We start from the raw sequence: 21,679 nt of genomic DNA on the forward strand, positions 1-21,679 counted from the left end.
CAATTTTTTAGTTTTTTTTTTACTGGCTGTTGAACGGTGGGCCTTCAACGACATCCTGGTGAGAGAATGGGAGGTTGCCCAATGAGTCTACATCACCTTTTTGTAAAAACATGGAGAAAGTGTTCAACTGTGTCTTTTGGAGATTTCTGCGGCAGGTTTCCAGAAGTATGGGGTACCGGAGTCCCTTATAAAAGCCAGTTTAGTCCCTGTACAACCAGTGTCACAGCCTGACTCTGTCGGGGCTGCACATAGTCAATGATTCTGGTCTTAACAACCTGAATTGCAACATGGTCAATGGCAACGCAAAATCCCTTGAGCTGGCTTTTGGTTTTATCTGTCCTTTCTCCAATACCAGTAGCACCAGACTTCAGGTGGTGGTTAAGCATCAACTTCTCAGGAGACAGGTCAGTCTAGCAGAAGAGGTGAAGGGGCACAGGGCAACAACCCAACTGTTTGTGACTACTGGGATGCTTTGAATGTAAATCTTTCCGCCTCAGTTGTCAGGAATTCTCTCCAAAAGGGTTGCATGAGGGCCCACTTAGTCTCTCAGTGGTGCTAAATTAAATTCAGAAGAAGTTGGTTTATCCCAATCATACCGTTACCCAATGATAAGCTCAGTCAAGGGAGGAGGGAAAGGATCTGCCTAAAGGGTCAAAACTCCCTGCTTAAAATCCCAGCAGCTCAACTACCATACACAATGACTGGCATAAGAAATTACTTTCTTTGTGCACTTAAAATGATTTCCCCTTAACTACTTTAGAACCACTAGGCCTTTTGGATTAGAGGTCTTTTATATTAGACGGGTACAACAGCATAAAATAATTCCAGTGACCTTCAACGTAAAGCATCCTGATGGTTTTGGTCTTATGCATGTAGAGAAGGAATCACACCTGCACAACATGTCAGTGTAAGATCTAAAGTTTTTTTGCTAACTCTTGTGTTCTCCGTCCTTGCAGGTACACCCTTTACTGATGCGCGAACGGCGCTCAGAGTCCCACAGGAACAAGCTGCTGCGTCGGACAGTCAGCGTTCCTGTTGAGGGACGACACCATCCAGAGATGGGTGAGCAAAACAACCATGTTGTAGTTACACAGCTTCAACAAGGTCCACCTGCAAGTTTCCCACTTCACTTGTTTTTTCAAACTGACACATGGTTTAATATACCTTATATACTATATGGAATTGTTTTAAAAATATACCTTTTAAAGATACATTTTCCACGTATTTGCCACTGTCACACTGCTTTATTTAAGTTTATTTAAGATATTAGCAAAACTTTTTTCAAAAAGCATTTTTCAAAAACAAATACTATTTTGTGGTTTATTTCTTATCCTCCAAATTCTTCCTGTCATTTAACCTTCCATCTCTCCATCTAATCTTGGTTATTTTGGGGGCATCCCTTGTGTTACCCTTTCAACAGTTATGCTGATTCCTCTGAATACACTTTTTCCACTTGACCTTCGCACAGTCGAGCCCTGACACATCAGATTTTGTCATGCCCTAGCATAAAAAAGCCTGTTCTTATTCTTGAAGTGTAAGTCCAGTGCAAACAGCCATATATTTTAATGGGCTCCCTGCAGGGCTAAATGCACTGATACCTATGTATTACTGTAGTCTAAATGCAAATAAACCCACATGACAGAACTGAAAAAATGACATGAAGAAGAAACACAAGAACTAAAAAAAAACCCCCACAAGATCCAATAAAACAACTCTATTATTTGACATCAAGCCAAGAGGTCCATTCTAAATGTCAGCTTTAAAAATAATAATAAAAATACATTTAGAAAATGCAAATTACTGTTACACCTCAACAAGGCTTTGATCTATTTTCTTTAAACCCAAAGCATTACCACACGATGTCATTATGTAAATCATCAAAAACACTACAATATGGGGCACATTAATAAATCACTTTTTTATTACGTAATTTGATTTAATAATGCATCAAACAAAAATATAAACACTGATAAAAGGAATATGCACCATCAATCACAGACAGCAGCTTCACGTTATATCAGCAGCTGACCATTTGAATCTGCTATATTTTGACTTTACTCTCTATCTTAAAGCAGGAAGGATTAAAAAATAAAGTGTATCCTTATAAATTAGAAGGTTCTAATCTTGTCTAGAGAGATAGACTCGACCTTTAGACCACTTTACTCTCTCAAAATTTGAATCAATCTCATCTGCTAAGATATTTTATAAAAGCATGTATAAAACTGAGTGTACTGTCTCGTAGAGACAGGAGCATTTAATTAAACACCAAAGGTCTTCAGGGCTTATGAAGCTGCATGCCTAGATCTCCAGTGAAGGGTTCTGGATCAGGAGCACGGAATTCCTCCTGAGGACTGGGAACTGTGGAAGAGGTGGTGGCTCATGTGGACTGGAGGGAGCCTAGATTAAACAGCTGAGAGATCCATTTCATCATGGATTGATTACTTCCTGAGAGGGCTCAAAAGAGCTGTTCGTGTTCCCTGAGTCAGCTGAGCTGATATTTAATGTATTCAATAAGATTTGACCAGACTCAAAGACTATTCTCATTAAATGTTTATTCAAGCAGGGGTGCAAGATTCAGCCAGGTCTGGGGGGTCAGGCAGCAGGACGGCGACGGGGGCAAAGAGCCTGGAGCACACTTGTTTGGAATAACTACCACCTATCTTTTTATCACTTTGGGGAATCCAGCAAAGGCTGGAGAGAAGGACCAGTGTTTAAAGCTGCAGGTTTTTAATTGGCTGATGACAAACAGGTGAACTGCAGAGGGACCCGCAGGTGACAGGAAGATCTCAGCTGAAACCGATGATTCAAAGACCAGAGGGGGAACTGGGCTACAAAAACTCTGAATGACAACTTTTATAAAAGGCTGGGCTAATCGGTTAAAATCGTAGTGAGTAAAAATAATAACAATCCTGTCCGTAGATCGTTAGTTTGGTTGTATGGTCATTGATGCAGATCTGTAATCACATGGCAGAAACTCACTGCTTTTAATCATTTAGACATGGCCAAGATGACCAGCGGAGCAACATTAGAATGTGGGTTAACGGTGATAGAAATGATGTTCTTGTTGTTGATTCCAGACTCAGTGTTGAATCAGATTAATTATTAGGCTGAGTTTCCTGGTCATTTCTACCTCTGGTTAGGAGCCCACAGGTGACACGTCAGAGCTACATTAGGTAAAGACACAAAACTGAACCCCCCCTGCTTCCCCCCAGCTGCTTTTCTATATAGTAGTGGGCACACTTAACATACACCATGTACTTTGCTGTCCACCACCTTACAAGTGGCAATCATGGTGAAATTACAGCTTTATTTTTCAAAATGAAGCAAACATGAAAACGCCGTCTTTCGGTCATTACCCAAAGCTCATGACCATAGGTGAGGGTAGGAACGAAGATCGACCGGTAAATCGAGAGCTTCGCCTTTCGGCTCAGCTCTCTCTTCCCCACTACGGACCGGTGCAGAGTCCGCATTACTGCGGACGCCGCACCGATCCGCCTGTCGATCTCCCGCTCCATTCTTCCCTCACTCGTGAACAAGACCCCGAGGTACTTAAACTCCTCCACTTGGGGCAGGATCTCCTCCTTGACCCGGAGAAGGCACTCCACCTATTTCCGGTTGAGAACCATGGCCTCGGATTTGGAGGTGCTGATTTTCATCCCAGCCGCTTCACATGCGGTGGCGAACCGATCCAGTGATAGTTGGAGGTCACGGGCCGATGAAGCCAACAGGACCACATCACCCGCAAAAAGCAGAGACCCGATCCTGAGGTCACCAAACCGGACCCCCTCAACACCATGACTGCACCTAGAAATTCTGTCCATAAAAATTATGAACAGAATCGGTGACAAAGGGCAGCCCTGGCGGAGACCAACCCTCACCGGGAACGAGTTCGACTTACTGCCAGCAATTCGGACCAAACTCCGGCACCGATCGTACAGGGAGCGGACGGCCCGTATCAGCGGGCCCATACTCTCGGAGAACCCCCCACAGGACCCCCTGAGGGACACGGTCGAATGCCTTCTCCAAGTCCACAAAACACATGTGGACTGGTTGGGCAAACTCCCATGCACCCTCGAGGACCCTGCTGAGGGTGTAGAGCTGGTCCACTGTTCCACGCCCAGGACGAAAACCACATTGCTCCTCCTGAATCCGAGGTTCGACTATCCGGCGGACCCTCCTCTCCAGTACCCCTGAATAGACCTTACCAGGGAGGCTGAGGAGTGTGATCCCCCTATAGTTGGAACACACCCTCTGGTCCCCCTTCTTAAAAAGAGGGACTACCACCATGAAAACAATTGAAAAGAATCATTTTTTGATGCCACAAGATATTAATGCTGCACCATTTACTCATACAAAAAGTTAAAAAGCAATTATTTATAGGTGAAGTTCACTTCAGCTTTAACGCATTTAACAATATGACCTTTTTTCCTGGGATTTCTACCAAACAACCGTGGTCTGGGATAAGCATTTTTAAACAACAAACACCACTGAGAAAAAAGTGAACTGTCTTGTTTGGCACAAGGGCCTGACAACTGTCCAGAATGTGTGTTAGCCTTTTCTGTGCCATGGAACTCCTTAGCTATGTTTGGAGCTGTCAAAGGGTAAAAAACATCCTCTTGGTGGAAGCAACAAACATAAGCAGGCACAAAGTTAGATTCCTCATTTCTCAAGAGCTTCTTTGTTTGTAGATGCAGTCAGCCAAAAAATGAAATATCAGTGAGTGTTTTGAGTGTGTTTTCTTTTGTGAGATCACACAGAAGTGTGACATTTATATGCAGGCTACTTGGGTAGGGAAGTGGTTAGTAATATCATCCAAACCTGAGTAGAGGCCATTTATAACTTCAATAATTTTTCCTCTTTAAGAGGCATCTTTCTTTCTAGGATCCAGCTCGGATGTAGGAAGGTCAGCAGCTTGATAGAATTCACAACATTGCTGGTGAACGGTGCTAGGTGTGATACCCTCCATATCCCTGAGTGTCCCTCACATCAGCTGAATCTCCACTGGCCCCCGGTGGATTTGACATTGGCAAATGATTCACACATTTTTCACTTCTCCTGAACACAATATTCATGTCGCATGGGGTGAATTCTGGTCACTGTTTCACATGACTCAAAAAGGGCTGTATGTTTTTGACTTTATTACTTGCTTACAGAGGCAAGAGAAGTTTGCTAAGCTCATTTATTGTCTCCAACAGGACCGAATAGGCCGAGCAAGCATGCTGTATTGCTTTAGTTATGCACAGCCCATCTTGACAACGATGACTTGTTACACACAGCAGTGTCCACTCATAAAAGAGTGTTTTGGCTTTGACTCCCTTTTTGCAACAGAGAAGCTCTGTACAAAGTTCATAGTGTCAGCAATTAGGTAGACCTCTGCCTCCAAATCAAATCAAAGGCATTACTGCAACAATGGGTGTATGGTGTTACTGGGATATGTGCCTTTATTTTCTCCTGGATATTGGCAAAATAGCTGGACATATGGCTTACACCACCAGAAAAAGCTTTAAATGTGATGCGTGGATATTTTCATCTCGTCTCTCGAAACAAAAAAGGCCTCTGATGTGAAAAAAGTGAAAAATCTGCTGGGGTGTTAGCTACACTGTAGAAAAATATTTGAGGCGGCTAGATTCTTGTAAAACAGAAGATCAAAAACTTTCCTGGTAATTCCTTGGTCTTTACTTTGGCTTGGCAAAGGACTTGCTCTCTGGTCTTGCAGCAAACAAAGCAGTAACCTCTGAGTCTGTATGTTGGGCCACCGAATGTAAAAATGTCACAACTAATTTCTTCACATTTAGCTAAATTTTGTAACCGCTGTTATATACAATCATCTGGTATGGTTTGCTTCTAATCCATAATCTTAATCAATATTTTAGAGGAGGCATATTTTGATAGTCCAACAGGGCCCTATCAAATAATGCTCCCTGCGACTCAGCGTAAGCAATAATTATTTATCAGATCTTCATATTCATAATCCAATATGCAACCTAATGGTATCTACATATGAACTCTTACCGCATGATTTAATAACCATGTGAGGTGTACAATGTCATCATTATGGGGGGACGGGGTTCTGCGCTGGTTGAGGTAGAGCTTTAGTTTTACATTCGGTGAGAAATTTAACATTTACATTTAACATTTATAAATAATATTTAGATTTACATTTCACGTTTGCTTTTAGACTTTGTTAGATTTAGATAAATGTGAGAAAACTAGCTGTAAGTGACACTAAAGTAAGCATATGATGAAAATGCACATGCAATTTAAGTGCGTACACAGAACTATATAACGGTATGTAAAAATAACTGCAGACAGACCTGAAGGCTTCTTCTCCTGGGGAGAATGGCGGCGTCCTCGCTGAAGTCCTGTAATGCACTCTGTCATGAGACTGATGGCGGATTGTAGATTACATCCCAGTCTGTGAAGAGGATACATCAACTACAGTAATTATAGCTTTCAATCATCAGATTTGCTTTTGAAGAACAGATTTGGAGATAGTTTTTCAAGTGGGAACAGCCCCAGCAAACAGCATAATTAATTATACTTCTTGCTATAGTTTTTTTTGTTATTAGAGAACGATCTGTCCAAAAACATTTAAAAAACATATATTACCATTTTCTGCTGTGGTCAATAAGTCATATTACATGGAAGACTTCAAATATTTCGGACAGTGCTGTAATTATGGGGCATTTTAGTGTGATGTGTTTGACGAAGTCAGTCCCTTTGTCATGTTTTTTTGATGGTCTCTGTAACAAAGGTGTAAATGCTTCCCGGTTAATTTTAATTATAAAAATCCAAAAACACGATTGAAGTGATTCTTATAGGACGAGGTCCTTCCCAGATTCAACTACCGTACATGTGAACTGGTGGAATGTAATAATGATCCACAGATAAGTAAGATTCAGAATTAAATGTTGGAAGGTGCCAGAAAATGGTGTGTTTCCTGAAGCAGTACAGACTTGTGTAATGATGATAGGAAGAGTAATTGATACGAAGAGCAAGAAGGGACAGATGATTTAGCCAGCAGGACAGCATCAGGCTTCAGACAATGGTAACCATGGAAATAATTACAGAGCTGTTTAAGGAAGAGGGAGACCGTTTAAGAGAGGAGGGAAAGAAAACTACAGCAATCCTGTAAGCCAATCCTTGGAGAAGAGAAAATCATGAGAGGTTAAAGAATGATTCTAATACGATCAATTAAGACTTCAAATAAAAGGCTTTTTTATTAAAAATGACAACTATTGTAGATGGAAAACTAGAGCTCTCCATCCACCCTCCTCAGCTGGGGCTTCCTCTGTCTTGGTTTTTGGGTTTATTAACTGTAATTCAGTTGGCTTCGGATCAGTGACTGAATTCTACTTTTACAATATTTCATTTCTTTACCTCCAGTGTATTTAAGGTCAGTATCCATTTTCACTCAGCTGGTCTGTTTGTTTCCATTTGCTAACTTTGACCACCGTTTTTGTAGTTTTCATCGCAAAGTTAACATTTAATATTTCTTGAATGAAAAGGTTTTTATTGCATTCAATTATTTTTTGTATCAACAACTGTAGTTATCTTCAAACTGAATTATTTTTTAATCTATACACACAGTAGATTGTCCACGTGTTATTTCAATTGGTGCTGTGCATGTTTAGTGTCACAATTCAGTAATGGCTCTGAAAAGTTGGTTCAAACCCGCAGTTGTCATGGAAACAGAACAGAGATACCCTTGACCCCTCTGGCAGTGATGATTGCCCATTACTGAAAGCCCAACGAGGGCTGATGGTGGTAAAAGTAAAAATTCAAAAAAGTCGCTGCCTCATTTGAATAAGATCAAATGTATTTTTAGCACATGTAAACTCGGTAAAGCGCAGGTGAATCACACAGCCTTCATTTACACGCAGATAAACCAGCAAACAGCCTGGAAACGAATTAACCAGGCTGCGTGGATGGACAGTATCAGCTATGCGTAATCACTTGCTTACATGTTTCCCCACATATTCAGCCTTGAATAATCTTAACACTGGTATGTGTTTGTGTGTTTGTGTGTGTGTGTGAGAGAGAGAGGGAGGGAGTGAGAGAGAATATGTGAAACTGGGAAAATGAAAAAGCGAGACAAAACAGTTGAAAGCTTCTTATACCAGCTTAAAATGACCAAGGTCCCAGGAAGGCTGCAGCCAACCCCACCCCGTTTAAATGCTGCCCCCCTTCTAACACACGCACGCGCACTGGGAACAGAGAAACAGAGAGAGACGAGGAGTTTGCATGCAGTGCTCTCGAGCAGTCAGCCTTCTTCCTCCCAGAGCTGCTCTGCCGTCCACCTGTGAGGCTTCTCTCAGCAGCCTGGAGGCGACGCAGTTTTTGCGGGCGCTCCTTTAATCCTGCGCGCTTTTTTGCGCTCTCTTCTGAGCCATTTACTCATTTCTCCGCTCGGATCTTTTTCTGTGATTTTTTTTTTTCTCCCTTTCTGATCAAAAAAGACTTTTTAGTGACTTATTCCCATCTGCGGTTGGCGCGATCAGGAGAGATTGGCGCCGCTTTCTCCTCCTGACGCACGTTTATGATTTGGCGATGGATAGGCACGCACTTGGACGGACGCGCACGCACGTAAACGCACACGCGGACAGGCGCTCCCGCAGTTAAGCGCCCGTTTTCTCCGTGGTCTTTACGTATCGCGCATCAAACAAGCGATTGCAGTCTGACAAGCAGAAGGCGGAGACGCACAGAGGAGAGCGCACTTTCCTGATAGAAAGATGAGAGAAATTGTCCTCAGTGGATCTGCCATCGATCACGGGATCTGCGACTGTCGGGTCGGGGCGGAGGGCACCGGGAAGAAAGGACAAGGAGAGGCCGGGGAGGCAGAGCCTCCAGCCGAAGTGTTTGCTTTGGAAGAGCCGCTGCTGCTGCCGCTGCCACTGCCGCTGCCACTGCCATTAACGCTGCCACTGCCGCGCTGGGGAGACGGGGAACGGATGAACAGCGCGCTGTGAAACGATAACGCTGCTTTGGAGAGCTCGCTTTGCCGTCGCTGCACCTCTTACTAATTAGCACGCATATGATGAAGACAGCCCACTTAATAACTGTCAGCCTATAATGCACCAAACGGGACACTTTGGGGGCAGTTTAGAGCTAAATTATGCATTTAGTTCAGGGTCGAAGGGCGAATTTACCATGATGCACAAGTTTAACTTTGTGTAATGGAAATTTCTTTCTTGTGAAATTTGGCTGTTGTGTTGCGGTGACGTCACGTATTCTGAGGCAAAAATCAACCCTTATTCCATTCTAGAACAGGGTATGTAGTGAGTTTAAGGTCGTAGCGATGTGGAATTTATGGTTTCCATTAGTTTTATTAAAGAGTTTACTAATGTGTAGTTTTCATGGTAGAGTTTTTTGGGCGTGACATGTTTCAAGTTCACCAGACTATTGGGGTTCCTAATATATTTATATGAATTTACTGACTTTGATTTAGGGTTTGTGGTAGTAGAGGCCGTTAGGCTAATCTTTATTCATAGACCTATTTGAATTATTATTACAAGGGCATATAAACAGTCATACTCTTAGTCAGTTTTCTGATAGATTGACTACATGTGCAATAATTCTCTGAAACCTGAACACAACCTTAAGAACTCTTCAGAGGACGGCGGCCTGCTTATCACGGAGGCGGACACACGTGTGCCGTGACACCTGTGGGCAGATGTCATGTGCATATGCAGCTACTCCCTCATTTATAGGCATTAATGTCACCGTGTACGTTTGGAGTTCAAACCAAGCCTGGAATTCAGCCTGGAGCTTTAGCTGACGTCACTGTGGGGTCTCACGGTTACTGTTGAAGTCTGGACACTAACAAGCCCCACCTCAGCTAGGTAGGACATGTTTAACTTCTCAGCTGACTTTATTGGATTCATGTATGTCTGATGGCACCATTTCATATGCGTGTTTCTTTGGCTGTTTGGAAATTGGCTGTTTCCTCCAATGATACAATGATCGTTTCTCACCACCTGTGTTCTGTGTCCAATTTCTCCCCGTGAGAGAGAGGTGTGAATACCACAGGATTTGATCGGTACATTGAGCGTTGTCACGGGCGTCGCGCTGCCAGCTGCTGTTAATTCTTGCACATAACATGCACCGACATGCATCACATGCGTGGGGGCGCACCCTTACATACATGTGGTAGTTCACTTCAGTCTTTGTACATGCGGATGTCTTTTTGAGTCGCTTTAAGAAGGAGGAGGAGGGGGGGGGGTCAAAGAAATGTCACACCGTATCGGTAGTTGAGGAAATAATTCACCACATCTTCCTTGCACCACTGGCCACAGACTATATCTGTAATTATGTAATAAGTGGTGCAACGGCACTGAAGAAGCAGCTCTCAGCTTTGCTGTCTCGGTTTATGGTTTGAAAGCTAACAGAGAGCTAACCAGCATTCTGTCAAAGGCAAACACACAAAAAGCCCTGAGCATTTGAGCACCACGAAGACACACTCCCCAGATGCCTCCCACTGCGCCTCTCTTTACCCCCTCCCTCCTCACAGCTCCGCTCAACGCCTTTGCCCATGTTTCCGTCTCGGTTTTCTCCTGTAGCTCCTTTCTGCATCTTGTCTTTATTTTGTGTAGCCTTGCTCTCACACTGTCCCTCACTCCTACGTGGCGCACAAACACACATACACACAGTGTTCCTTTTCTGTATTTTTTAAATCAGCCTCTCATCATTTGAGTCTATATCCCTCCCTCCCACTCTTTTAACTCTCTCCATCTCCCTGTTCTGTCAGCTGGAACATTCAACACCCACGCGTTACCTCTTCAGCTTTCAGCTTGACATCACATTCAAAATGAGCAAGAACATAATTTCTCATGTTGCTCTGGCACATGGCTACAAATGTGAAGGCATAGGCAGGATGCTTGCATGCATGGACACGCGTTTTTACAGGCTATATGACTATAAGCTTTGGCTTATGGGTCTATGTTTTGATCCAATGTGTTATTATTATTATTGTTATGCAACAGTCTAATATCCTGAATTTGACTTTTATAACTAATTTTAAACATTAATAACAACAATGTATATAAATATACTGTAGATAACAAGGAGACATGGTGGGTCTGGTTTTCCCCTCATTTTTATAGGTAGATCAAATCTTGCCAAATGAAATATTACAGTATTGTCAGTTATGGACTAAGCTCAGCAATGGGCAGGCAGAGCAATGTCATTAACGCCTCGCACTGCCCCAGCCGCGGTAGGCGGGGTGCCCGCATTCATCATGCAGGCACCCCCACCAACGCACGGTCTGAGGATCCCAGTATGCAAAGGCAGTCAGGGGACCAGTGACGAGCAAGTGTGCTGGATACGTCTGCCACGTGTCCTAGATGTGTACCTCACGCGTGAAAAGGGAAGAGCCCAGTGGTGCTGGTCTGTTAGCACAGGCCCCACCGGCGACCACCAGGCCCCCCTGGCACCCTCGTGGACCCTGTTTGTGACAGGAAGAAACATTAACATGTGGCGGCTAGTGCAGGTAATTTTGCATGGCTCTGGTACCGCTCCTCCTGCCAAGCGTAGCTGTCCTGCTGCCAGGGTGTTGCCCTCCATTGCCCCCCCAACAACAATGTCAAAATTTGATACAGTACCATAATGTTGTAACTGATGGCTCGAGGAGTTTGGAGGAAGTAGAGAGATATGATAGAAAGAGTAATACAAGCCCAGGCGAGCCCACCTGATGGGTTACAAGATAAGGGAGCCATGGAGTTGCATGCACTGCAAGAAGCAGTAACCGAGGTAACCGTCTCATCCCTTAGCCCAGGGGTCGGCAACCCAAAATGTTGAAAGAGCCATATTGAACCAAAAAATACAATAAACAAATCTTATATAAGACTTATAATGAAGGCAACACATGCTGTAAGTGTCTATATTAGCTATATTAGTTACTGTCAAAATGATCAGTAGGCTACAAATCCATAATGAGCATTCATAACTAAATGTTTATTTTCCCTGCAGCGGAGAGAATGATGCATCACGTGGCTGCTCTGCTGTACGATGGTGCTTTAAGTTTAACTTCCAAACGATTCGGTCCAAGAACTGTTGAATCCTCTGTTCTCCTCAGCTATCTTTCCCTTTTTCCCTTTGGTATCCATGGCCCATGACACACCTGCCCGTTTGTGTGCAACAGCCACCTGTCTGGCAGCACGCCGAGCTGAAATAAATGTGTGTTGCAGCCTATGATGTAAATCTTCAGTGACAGAGATGTTGAAATTAAAAATTGATTATACACATTTATACAGCATTGGAAAACTTTAAGAATATTTCTCATGTTTTCCTCCTACAGTAATTATATTATATCAAAAAAAAATATTCACACCATCTTTTTCCATTTTCATATTTTTGAAAAAGCTCTAGGGAGCCACTAGAGCGGCGCTAAAGAGCCACAGGCGGCTCTAGAGCCACGGGTTGCCGACCCCTGCCTTAACCTGCCTGGGTCCAGCCTTCAAGTTCAGTCCCACAACACTGAATAGAGGATTTGGGAATTTGTCAGCCATGTTTCTTTAGTGAGATTAACATGATCAATCCACACCTAACCTTTTTAATTCAGCTTTTTAATTATTTAATTCAATAATTAAGGTTTCATTGGACAATAACAGAGTATTGCCATAGATGACAAGACCTGCAAGACCTTCATTCCGACAGCCTATTATAATGTGATCATCATGTTAATAAATATCAATATAAAGATTTAGAATCAAAAAGACAACCCTGATTATTGCCTTCTGCCTCTGGTGATAGTTTGTCACATCACATCAGAGAGAGAGAGAGTTGAGGAAGAGAGAGAGAGAGAGACTGGGTCTATATTTGAAATTAAATGGTCCTTTAGAAAAATATTTATTACACATTTACTAAATGTTGTGGCAGTATAATAGCAGTAAAACAGTTTTAATTTAAAACAGCTAGAGACTGAAACTGCTGCAGCCAGATCTAAATGCTGTTTCTGCTTTCTTGTTTTAATTATTGCCTGCTTCATTGCAAACCCACGACATCTCCTACCATAATCACCATCACCCAGGTGATCCAGAATTCTGATTATTACCGCCCACACATCCTGTCATGACACTTGAAGCGTGCTTGTTTAGGCTGAATAATAGTCATGGAATAAATGCGTGGTCAGTTGTGGCTCTTTTACCGTTAGCATGCGGCATGATTGGACAGGCTGGTGGGGACATGTGGACAGCCTGCTAAGGAAGGCTTTGTTGCTGGCTTAGAACGGGACCAGTTCTTGGCTCGGATAGAGGACACTGGACAAACTGGTCCACCATCATCAGCACCAAGCTGCTGTCCCCATCAGATCTCTCCTTCCTATTGAACTTTACATTGGTAACATTAACCTGTAACCTACAGGCATCTACATACAGCATCTCAATAATGTGCATATTTATCAGTTTCCACAGTCACATATTGTGATTTATTCTTGATTCAATATCCATGTTGGTTTTTATTTTTTACGCCGAATGGTTCTGTTTTTTTTCATATGGTACAGGTGGCTTGGATTTCCCTCAGGATAAATCTATCCATCTCTCTCTGGAATTATGTTAGTATCGGAGACCTTTTCATTAGTCTGATAACAGCTGTGGTGCTCTATCTTCTGGCTCATGTCTGTGAGTCTTGCTGGTATCTCTGCAGGTGCTTTCTTAGCCTTTGTTGTGAGTTGAGGATTTTGCAAGATATTTTACCTGCTAGAAATTTCAGGGGTGGCGTGTTTGCAGTCTTCAGAGATGTTCTCGGGCAGCAGGTTAAACTTTGATCCTTCTCGTCAAGCTTTAAAATGTGTCACTGGCTAGATTATGGCTGGTCATCTGATCCAGACACAAAATTCTAGATGTTCTCATATTAACGCTCCGGTCACCCTTTCTTTCTCTGTCAGATCATCGCACCCGGCGGAAGAGTATAGCCACAGGAAAGCAGCCCAGCATGGACGTCTCTCCCACTGCCCCCCTTCAACCCTTCCGACAATCCGTGAGTAACCCCCTCTTTTCCCGGCCTCACTCGCTGTCTACAAACCTCCCGCTGTCCCTTCTCCCCGTTCCTGCCCTAAATCCACCACCACACCCTTGCGGCCACCAGGCCGGCGGCAGCCTGCTTCCGCCACCCCCTCCCTCCCGGGTCTCTCCCACTGCTGTCCTGTGCCAGCAGCGGCAGCAGCAGCAGCTTAAAGGCTCCATGAAATGGCCTGGCACAGCCTCCAAACCCTGCTCACTGCCCCTTCCCTCCTCCTTGTCCTTCACCTTGCCCTCCTCACCTGCTGCATCCTCCTCCTTTCCCCACTTCTTGCACTGGGGTGGAGACTGGATGGCTGCTGGTTCGAGTCCAGTGGCTAGAGGACCGTTTGTAGCACCACTGCCCCCTTTTGAGGTATGTTACGCAGTCATTATTGAAGCAGAGTGGCTACGTTCACGTGTTTAAATGTTGAAATATCATCATGGAGAAGGTGGTCCATCCTCTTCATTTGAAGTGACTTCATCACTTCGTGAAGACCAGATTTGGTAAAAATGGTGCACTTAAAAATTATTAATGCATTATTGATGCAACATGCTAGCGCTCGTGCAAGAAAACTGACAGTACTGACAGTTTCTGCAGACAAGATGAAATGATGCCAGTCACTTTAAAGCTCCTACATGTGGCACATGCTACGCTCAAGTGAGGCTCACAAGCTGATAAAAGAATTTCATCTCACTCAGAAATGATTTAAAGCTGTAATGTGTGGTGGAAACAGAACAGCCTCTGGCTTTCCAAAAAAATTGGATGTTAAGTAAGAAGGTCTTGAAGCTGTCAACATTCTTTAATGTCAACAAAATGGCCGTCCTTCCTTCCATCAGATCTGATTTATATCTCCAAACATTTAGGACACAGAGGAAGGGAGGGGTTACCTTTCAGCAATAATCCATTGCTCTTTTGCCCAGCTGCGGGTTCCTTCGTGTGCATCCCTGGGTATAAAATAAAGACCAAAATAGAGTTTGGTCCATAATGTGCCAGGAACCAAATTCTGAGTTGATTCCTGCTGAACTTTCTGAAGAGGTACCAACAGTGACCATTTCTGTCCCTCCAGATCTTCCCACTTTTACAGTTTCAGTAATAATAATGTGTGATTGTGATCAGAGATTTTAAATTGATCAGACTAGTCATCCATATTTTCCTTTTGTTTCTAAAGTCGAGATATCTCTTAGATATCTCTAATCTGCAGCAGCCATTTTTAACCAAATAGACTTAGCTTGACCCAAAGGTGACCCTCATACCATAGTCAAGTCCTCAGTTCTCCTATAGTTCTCACTTCTCCAGCAGTTCTCTCTCTCTTCTGTTTTGATTTTTTACTTTTACAAACTAAAATAGGTGATCTGGAGCCGGTGTGGATTTAACTCTGCAGGACTTATGTCATGTTATTGAGTTGATAGATGATAAAATCATTCTCCCACTGAGTGAAGCACTGTGGCGTGAAAGTGGAACCAGAAACAGAAACAGAAAAAACTGACGATAGGAAGTATAAAACTTTGATACCTTTAAAGCATTTACACATTTACAAGGGTGACACCAAATGGTCCCCGGAAGGCAGCATTTCACCTGGTTGCATCGAAAACACGGTTTAACAGTTTTGGTCAGATCATTGCAGATCAGTGCGTCTGATCTGAGTGTTGGTTTAAAATGAATTATCTTTGCCGTTTTGTCCAAAGAGACTTTGAAAATTGCCTGAGCTCAAAATGCACTTTGCACAGACAGAACTAAACTAACACACCCCTAGTTATTCTCCACCACTTGAGACTTGTTTCTGGGACAGACCCAACATTATGTTATCACATACATTAAATATATGTCGGGTTGTTACCTCTGACCTACCCGACCTAACGTAACACCATAAGTGTCACAACAAAAGAAGCAATCAGCAGAGCTGGAGGAGCAGCTCAAACCTTCTGTGAGGTATTTTTGTCAAAGGAGTCTGGTTCCTTTGAAGAGGACGATTCGGTTTTCTTTTACGATTAGAGCTGCCTGACATCAAGGTAACGGGAGAAAAATGCTCTAAAAATAGCATTCTCTTAAAATAATTTGTTTTTCAAACATCACTTTGTGAAGACGATGACGTGATCTTAATTAAAAATCTTTTATTGATCATGCATACAAAAGTGTTCAAGTCCATAGAAGTCCATATAATTAAAGGCTGTTATCAGTACTTTAGTGTTTAAAGTGGAGCCCCTGACCGGCACTATTGGACGAGGGTGTGGATCAATCAATCAATCTTTATTTATACAGCATCTTTTACAATCAAAATTGTTTCTAAGCGCCTTCCAGAATCCCAGGGCCTGACCCCCAACAAGCAACAGTGGCAGGAAAAACTCCCCTTTAACAGGAAGAAACCTTGAGCAGGACCAGGCTCATGTAGGGGGACCCTCCTGCTGATGGATTTGATTCAAAGCAAAATTTTCAATTTTTGTGATAATCACTCCATAAATACTCATTTTGTAGCCAAACAAATTTGTTTGATTTATCCATGACAACCATTCAATAGTCATTTACTGTCAGAATTATGGCTATTGCCCCCGTGCCTATAGGCAAAGAGGTATGGAAATGTAGAATTCTGTAGGTTTAAAAGTGCAGAGCTCATTAATTTAAGCAAAATAAAGCAAACAATTTGTTATTGCCATGAGGAATCGATTCCATTTGCTTGAAAAAACCAAAACAAAATCAGTACATATTCAGAAATTAGAGCAACTTTAGAACTTGAAGCATGTGTGCATGAACACATCAAGAGAATTGTCCAAAGAGGATGGACAGTTGTGATGTTGTTGAGGAAATGCACTCTTGTATTAACAGTGTCTTCCTCCTCCTTCTTACCATCACATTCATTTATGTCTTTCTGAAATACTTCATCCATCCCTCCCCATCACACTGCCAAACTAAACCCTATTCAATCCCTCCACTTCTTTCCTTTCTTTGAAACTCCACCCCACACATGGCCACCCCACCACCTGCTCGCCCCCGCTGTTGTTTTCCTCCCCCTGCAACCTGCTCCAGAGCTTCCTCAGCAAGAGGTTAAAGGGTTCCATCAAGAGGGCTAAGAGTCAACCCAAACTGGACCGAAGCAGCAGTTTTCGCCACATGATCCTCCCCCGTTTCCGCAGTGCTGATCAAGACAGGTCAGTAAGTGAGTGTGAGAGCCATTTCTCTACATTATTAATTGGTGTTGTGGGTTTTTTTTACTTTCATGCTAAACCAAAGTGTCAGATGCACTTCAAAAGCCATTTGATGGCTTTATGGACCATAATGAGTTGATAGGATTTCCATGTTTAATCATATCTCCTTCATATAATGTACATAACTGTCACACCACTGTTTTTCTCCTTATAAAACAGTAAAATATACTGTGCTTAACAAATATATTACAGTACAATATATATATGTGTGTGTGTGTGTGTGTGTGTGTGTGTGTGCGTGTGTGTGTGTGTGTGTTTAAATGGTAAAATATACATATTGCTGAACTACAGAAAGCATTGTTGTGTTTATGTCTGCTGAAAAGCAGGAGAAGGTTTTGATTTGATGTTAGATGTATTCCATAATGGTCTGAGGTGCCACACACTGGTGAAAAGTGCATAAAACCAATGGCAGCAGGCATAAAAGCTGCTATAAGGAGGAGGAGCTCATTTTCTGGTTAAAATACACACACACACACACACACACACACACATATATATACACAGTATATTTGTTCTACCTAATAAATAACAATGCTATATTTTAGTCTGATACAAGGTGGTCAAATAATATTTTAGAATGCTCAGACCTGTAAAGTGTTATTTATGCCTACAGAAGTTATTTCCAATTAGTAACATTGGCCTCAACCCCAACTTTAAAAAAGGCCTCCGTTGAAACCGAACCCTGTTATTGATCTCAGAAGCTAAGGCAATTAGAGGATCGAGTCCACCACCCTTCCTGTCACAAAGAGAAGAACATGGATTTGGCGTGGTTTTTTTGGGTTGTTTTATTGTGTTTTTAAGCAGCGGTGATGGAAGCGGATGATGAGTCTGTTGATCGTTCATGTCTATCCATCAGACCTTGAACTTACCACCAAAGGTCTCTCCATCATAGACCTTTAGCACCACTTTGTGAAATGAACCTCTCCTCGACCTCACAGGCATCACTCTTCTTTCAGGACCCGTTTAATGCAGAGCTTCAAAGAGTCCCACTCCCATGAATCTTTGCTATCCCCCAGTAGTGCTGCCGAGGCACTGGACCTCACGCTAGATGAGGACGCCATTATCAAACCTGTCCACTCCAGCATCCTGGGACAAGAGTACTGCTTTGAGGTGAGAACCGGGCTGCATGATGTGGACAGAACCACAGTCAAATGTATAGAGCAAGAGGAACCACCAGAAACTGTGATTGAAATGTAAGGTCTCTACATTTGGACTATGTTAGCCTCTATACTGACTGTCAGCCTTTCCGCCACCGCTCTACTAATCCAACTTTCTAGGTAGTAAGAGAAAATTCCAGATGCAGTCTCCGTAGTTACTAATGGCTGTGATTGGTTGTTGAATTCACTATTGGCTATAACCTCAGGTGACTACGGCATCAGGAACCAAGTGCTTTGCATGTCGCTCCGCTGCAGAGAGAGACAAATGGATCGAGAACCTGCAAAGAGCTGTCAAGCCCAACAAGGTGAGGGGAGAGAAAGGGATGCAGGAGAGGAAAATGAAAGATGATCCCTCTGTCTGTGTGTCTCTCTCCTCCTCATCTCCCCTTGTTGTCTGTTTCCAGTTCGAGTGCACCACGATAGGTCTGTGTGTGAACTCCATCCCAGTGTCTTGTGTGTTTCTGTGTTGGAGGATTCGCAGCTAAATGAAAGCTTTAGGAGGTGATGACAAACAATGGAGGCTCCAACATGCTGAAAAATATGTAATAAGACACCATAGTTCAGCATCTACCACTAACCATATTGAGGATGGTCGTTCATGTAGGATCCAATAGAAAAAAAACACAGTCTTAATATTATTTTCTCCTCGACTGGGAAAAAAATAGACGTTAAATCCAAAGAAATCATTACAAATTACACGAGTCCATGTTCAGTTTTGTTGTGTTTACTTCTGTCTCCTTCGCCCCAACTGAAATTGTCTCATTTTTGTAAATGGTGCAGACCCAGATTCACTTTTCCTTTAAAAAAAGAAAAAAAAGCCGAGGACAGGAAAAGCTGATGATGTCGCTCCTAGCGTCTGATTCCTGACTGGTTCTTCTGAGTCAGCGTGTAAAACATGACCACAAAATAAAAGCAGCCCAGCCCAGACGCCAGAGGTCCGAGCGGCCTGTTCTGTGCATAAGTGTGGCAGTCATGTAACGTTGCACAGCAGTTGTTTGCTAAACCTTGAAGAGAGTTAGAAATGATGTTTTGTTGAGTCCTGAATCAGTGTGAGTGGGAACATGGACCACCCCTGAATGACTGGTCCAGATGCTCAGGCTGCAGGGATGCTGGCGGAGTCGTGGACCTCCAACGATGGTGCCTTTAACGATGTTCTGATTCCATCTTAGAGCAGATGCTGAAGAGACAGAGATATCATTAGTCTAAAACTGTAGTGAGAACATATCAAATCATTCTACTTGTATGTTTGAACAGTTTTTGGAGGACTAGAATTCCCGGCTGCACTGTGTGTACCGGTCACATCCAGCAAACTTGGAGGTTCGGATTTAATTCGGTCATTTATGCTGCGCTGCGTTTCAAAAGGGCTTGCAAATGGATAAATTAGGAAATGTGGATTTAACCCAGGGTCTGATATCGAACGTTCTAAGATAATGACTTCAGAAGCAACTGGGGGATGAACTACAATGAAATGAGAAGCCAGCTGAAATGACTCCACCGCCTTTCAGCGCAACATCCCCCGACAACATGAGACCTTCTCTGCCCGCGGGGATCTCAGATATAGCCCAGGCTTTGTATCATTAACAGGAAGTCATAAACAGTTCACCGTGTTTGTCCCTCGTCTCACCACTGCCCTCCTCTTACCCTTCAAAGCGTCTGTTGTGTCTCTTTTCTGTGTCTCTGTCATGCTGTTTTCTGTCTCTGTACCCAGTTTATTAAACCCGGTGTTCACTGCCAGTAGCCGAAGTGCTGTCATCACCAATAACTTTGTCCCGGTATTGACTCTGGTCTCTTGTTGGACTAGCTCCGCCCCCACTTGAAGACTGCACAGATGCTTTTTTGTTTCTAATCTCGACGATTATTTCGGTTTTGCTGCACATTTGTTTGTATAAAGCTCCCCGTGTTTAACGCTGATCTCCGTCCCCCCCGCAGGACAACAGTCGTAGGGTGGACAACGTGCTGAAACTGTGGATCATTGAGGCCCGTGAGCTTCCGGCCAAGAAGCGCTACTACTGCGAACTTTGTCTGGATGACATGCTGTACGCCCGAACCACCAGCAAGCCTCGCACTGACACTGTTTTTTGGGGCGAGCACTTTGAGTTCAACAATCTTCCTGCCGTTCGCAACCTGCGTCTTCATCTGTACAAGGAGACCGATAAGAAGAGACGCAAGGTAATAAAGTGATCTGAGAATGAGGTCATTGGTCTCCAAACTGCTAAAAAACACATTTTATTGAAAACAGAGTGTAGCTGTAAATGAAATAGAAGCAATAACACAGCATATAATAATATGGAAATACTGTATGTTTACAAGACACAGTATTTTTGTACACTTATTGGCATCATATGACCGTTTTATTGCTTTAAGCGGCACTTGCAAAGCATTTTTTACTTATACAATTGTGAAAAATTGAATTTGCCGTTTGAATTTGTTTTTTCTGAGGAAAAGAGTACATACTTGGGACTTGTGAGCATCCCCATCTCAAGCATCCCCGGGCGCCAGTTTGTGGAGCAGTGGTACCCAGTCATTCAGCCCAGCGTCCTCACCAAAGGCGCCGGTGTCGGAGGGGGGAAGGTCATCAATGCATCCCTACGCCTTAAATCCCGCTTCCAGACCATGAACATCCTGCCCATGGAGCTGTATAAGGAGTTTGCAGAGTATATCACCAATAATTACCGCACCATGTGCGCTGTGCTGGAGCCTGTGCTGAGCGTCAAAAGCAAAGAGGAGGTGGCCTGTGCGCTGGTGCACATACTGCAGAGCACGGGGAAAGCGAAGGTAAAGACAGTTCTCGCCCGAAAGGGCTTTGCTGTATACAAAAAAGAACAGTGATATAGTTTCTTCCTGCAGGACTTCCTGTCAGACATGGCGATGTGTGAAGTAGACAGATTCATCGACCGAGAGCACCTTATTTTCAGAGAGAACACTCTGGCCACCAAAGCCATAGAAGAGTACCTTAAACTGATTGGACATAAGTACCTCAAAGATGCTATCGGTGAGCCAAAACCTCTTTGTTGCCTCGTATATATTAACAGCTTCCTTCATCTTCTTTTTTTTTTACCCGTTTTGGTGTTTTTACGTCCCCCAAATCTAAAGATTGATGTGGCCCATTCACTTTAATGGCATATTTTGATGGATGTGACGAGTGAAGAAGCAGATTTTCTTTAAAAGCAGTAAAGAATTATGAATCAAACATATATTCGCCACTTTTGACAACCGCCAATATTAGAGAAGAAATAACGGTTAAAACTAAGTTGACTTACATAAATAAGAAGCAATAATATACATTTTATATCGCAGTGAGAGGTGATTCCAAGCATCGGTTGA

General features: G+C 43.1%; 1 protein-coding gene across 11 annotated transcripts in view; it reads left to right on the plus strand.

The window, feature by feature from the left end:
- syngap1b (synaptic Ras GTPase activating protein 1b) overlaps nt 1-21,679 on the plus strand; it is a 63,723-nt gene that overhangs the window by 19,060 nt on the left and 22,984 nt on the right. For 8 of the 11 annotated variants that reach the window (XM_029838858.1, XM_029838859.1, XM_029838853.1 and 5 more), the window contains 8 exons: nt 957-1,062; nt 13,883-13,974; nt 17,020-17,141; nt 18,155-18,308; nt 18,562-18,660; nt 20,285-20,524; nt 20,795-21,130; nt 21,203-21,347. In XM_029838858.1, coding sequence (XP_029694718.1) covers nt 957-1,062; nt 13,883-13,974; nt 17,020-17,141; nt 18,155-18,308; nt 18,562-18,660; nt 20,285-20,524; nt 20,795-21,130; nt 21,203-21,347 — 1,294 coding nt within the window. Of the gene's footprint in view, nt 1-956; nt 1,063-8,173; nt 9,843-13,882; nt 13,975-17,019; nt 17,150-18,154; nt 18,309-18,561; nt 18,661-20,284; nt 20,525-20,794; nt 21,131-21,202; nt 21,348-21,679 lie in introns of those variants that run through there. The other 3 variants (XM_029838854.1, XM_029838862.1, XM_029838863.1) reach the window with 3 other exon arrangements.

This window comes from Takifugu rubripes, chromosome 7 (genome assembly GCF_901000725.2).
Source record: "Takifugu rubripes chromosome 7, fTakRub1.2, whole genome shotgun sequence".
NCBI lineage: Eukaryota > Metazoa > Chordata > Actinopteri > Tetraodontiformes > Tetraodontidae > Takifugu > Takifugu rubripes.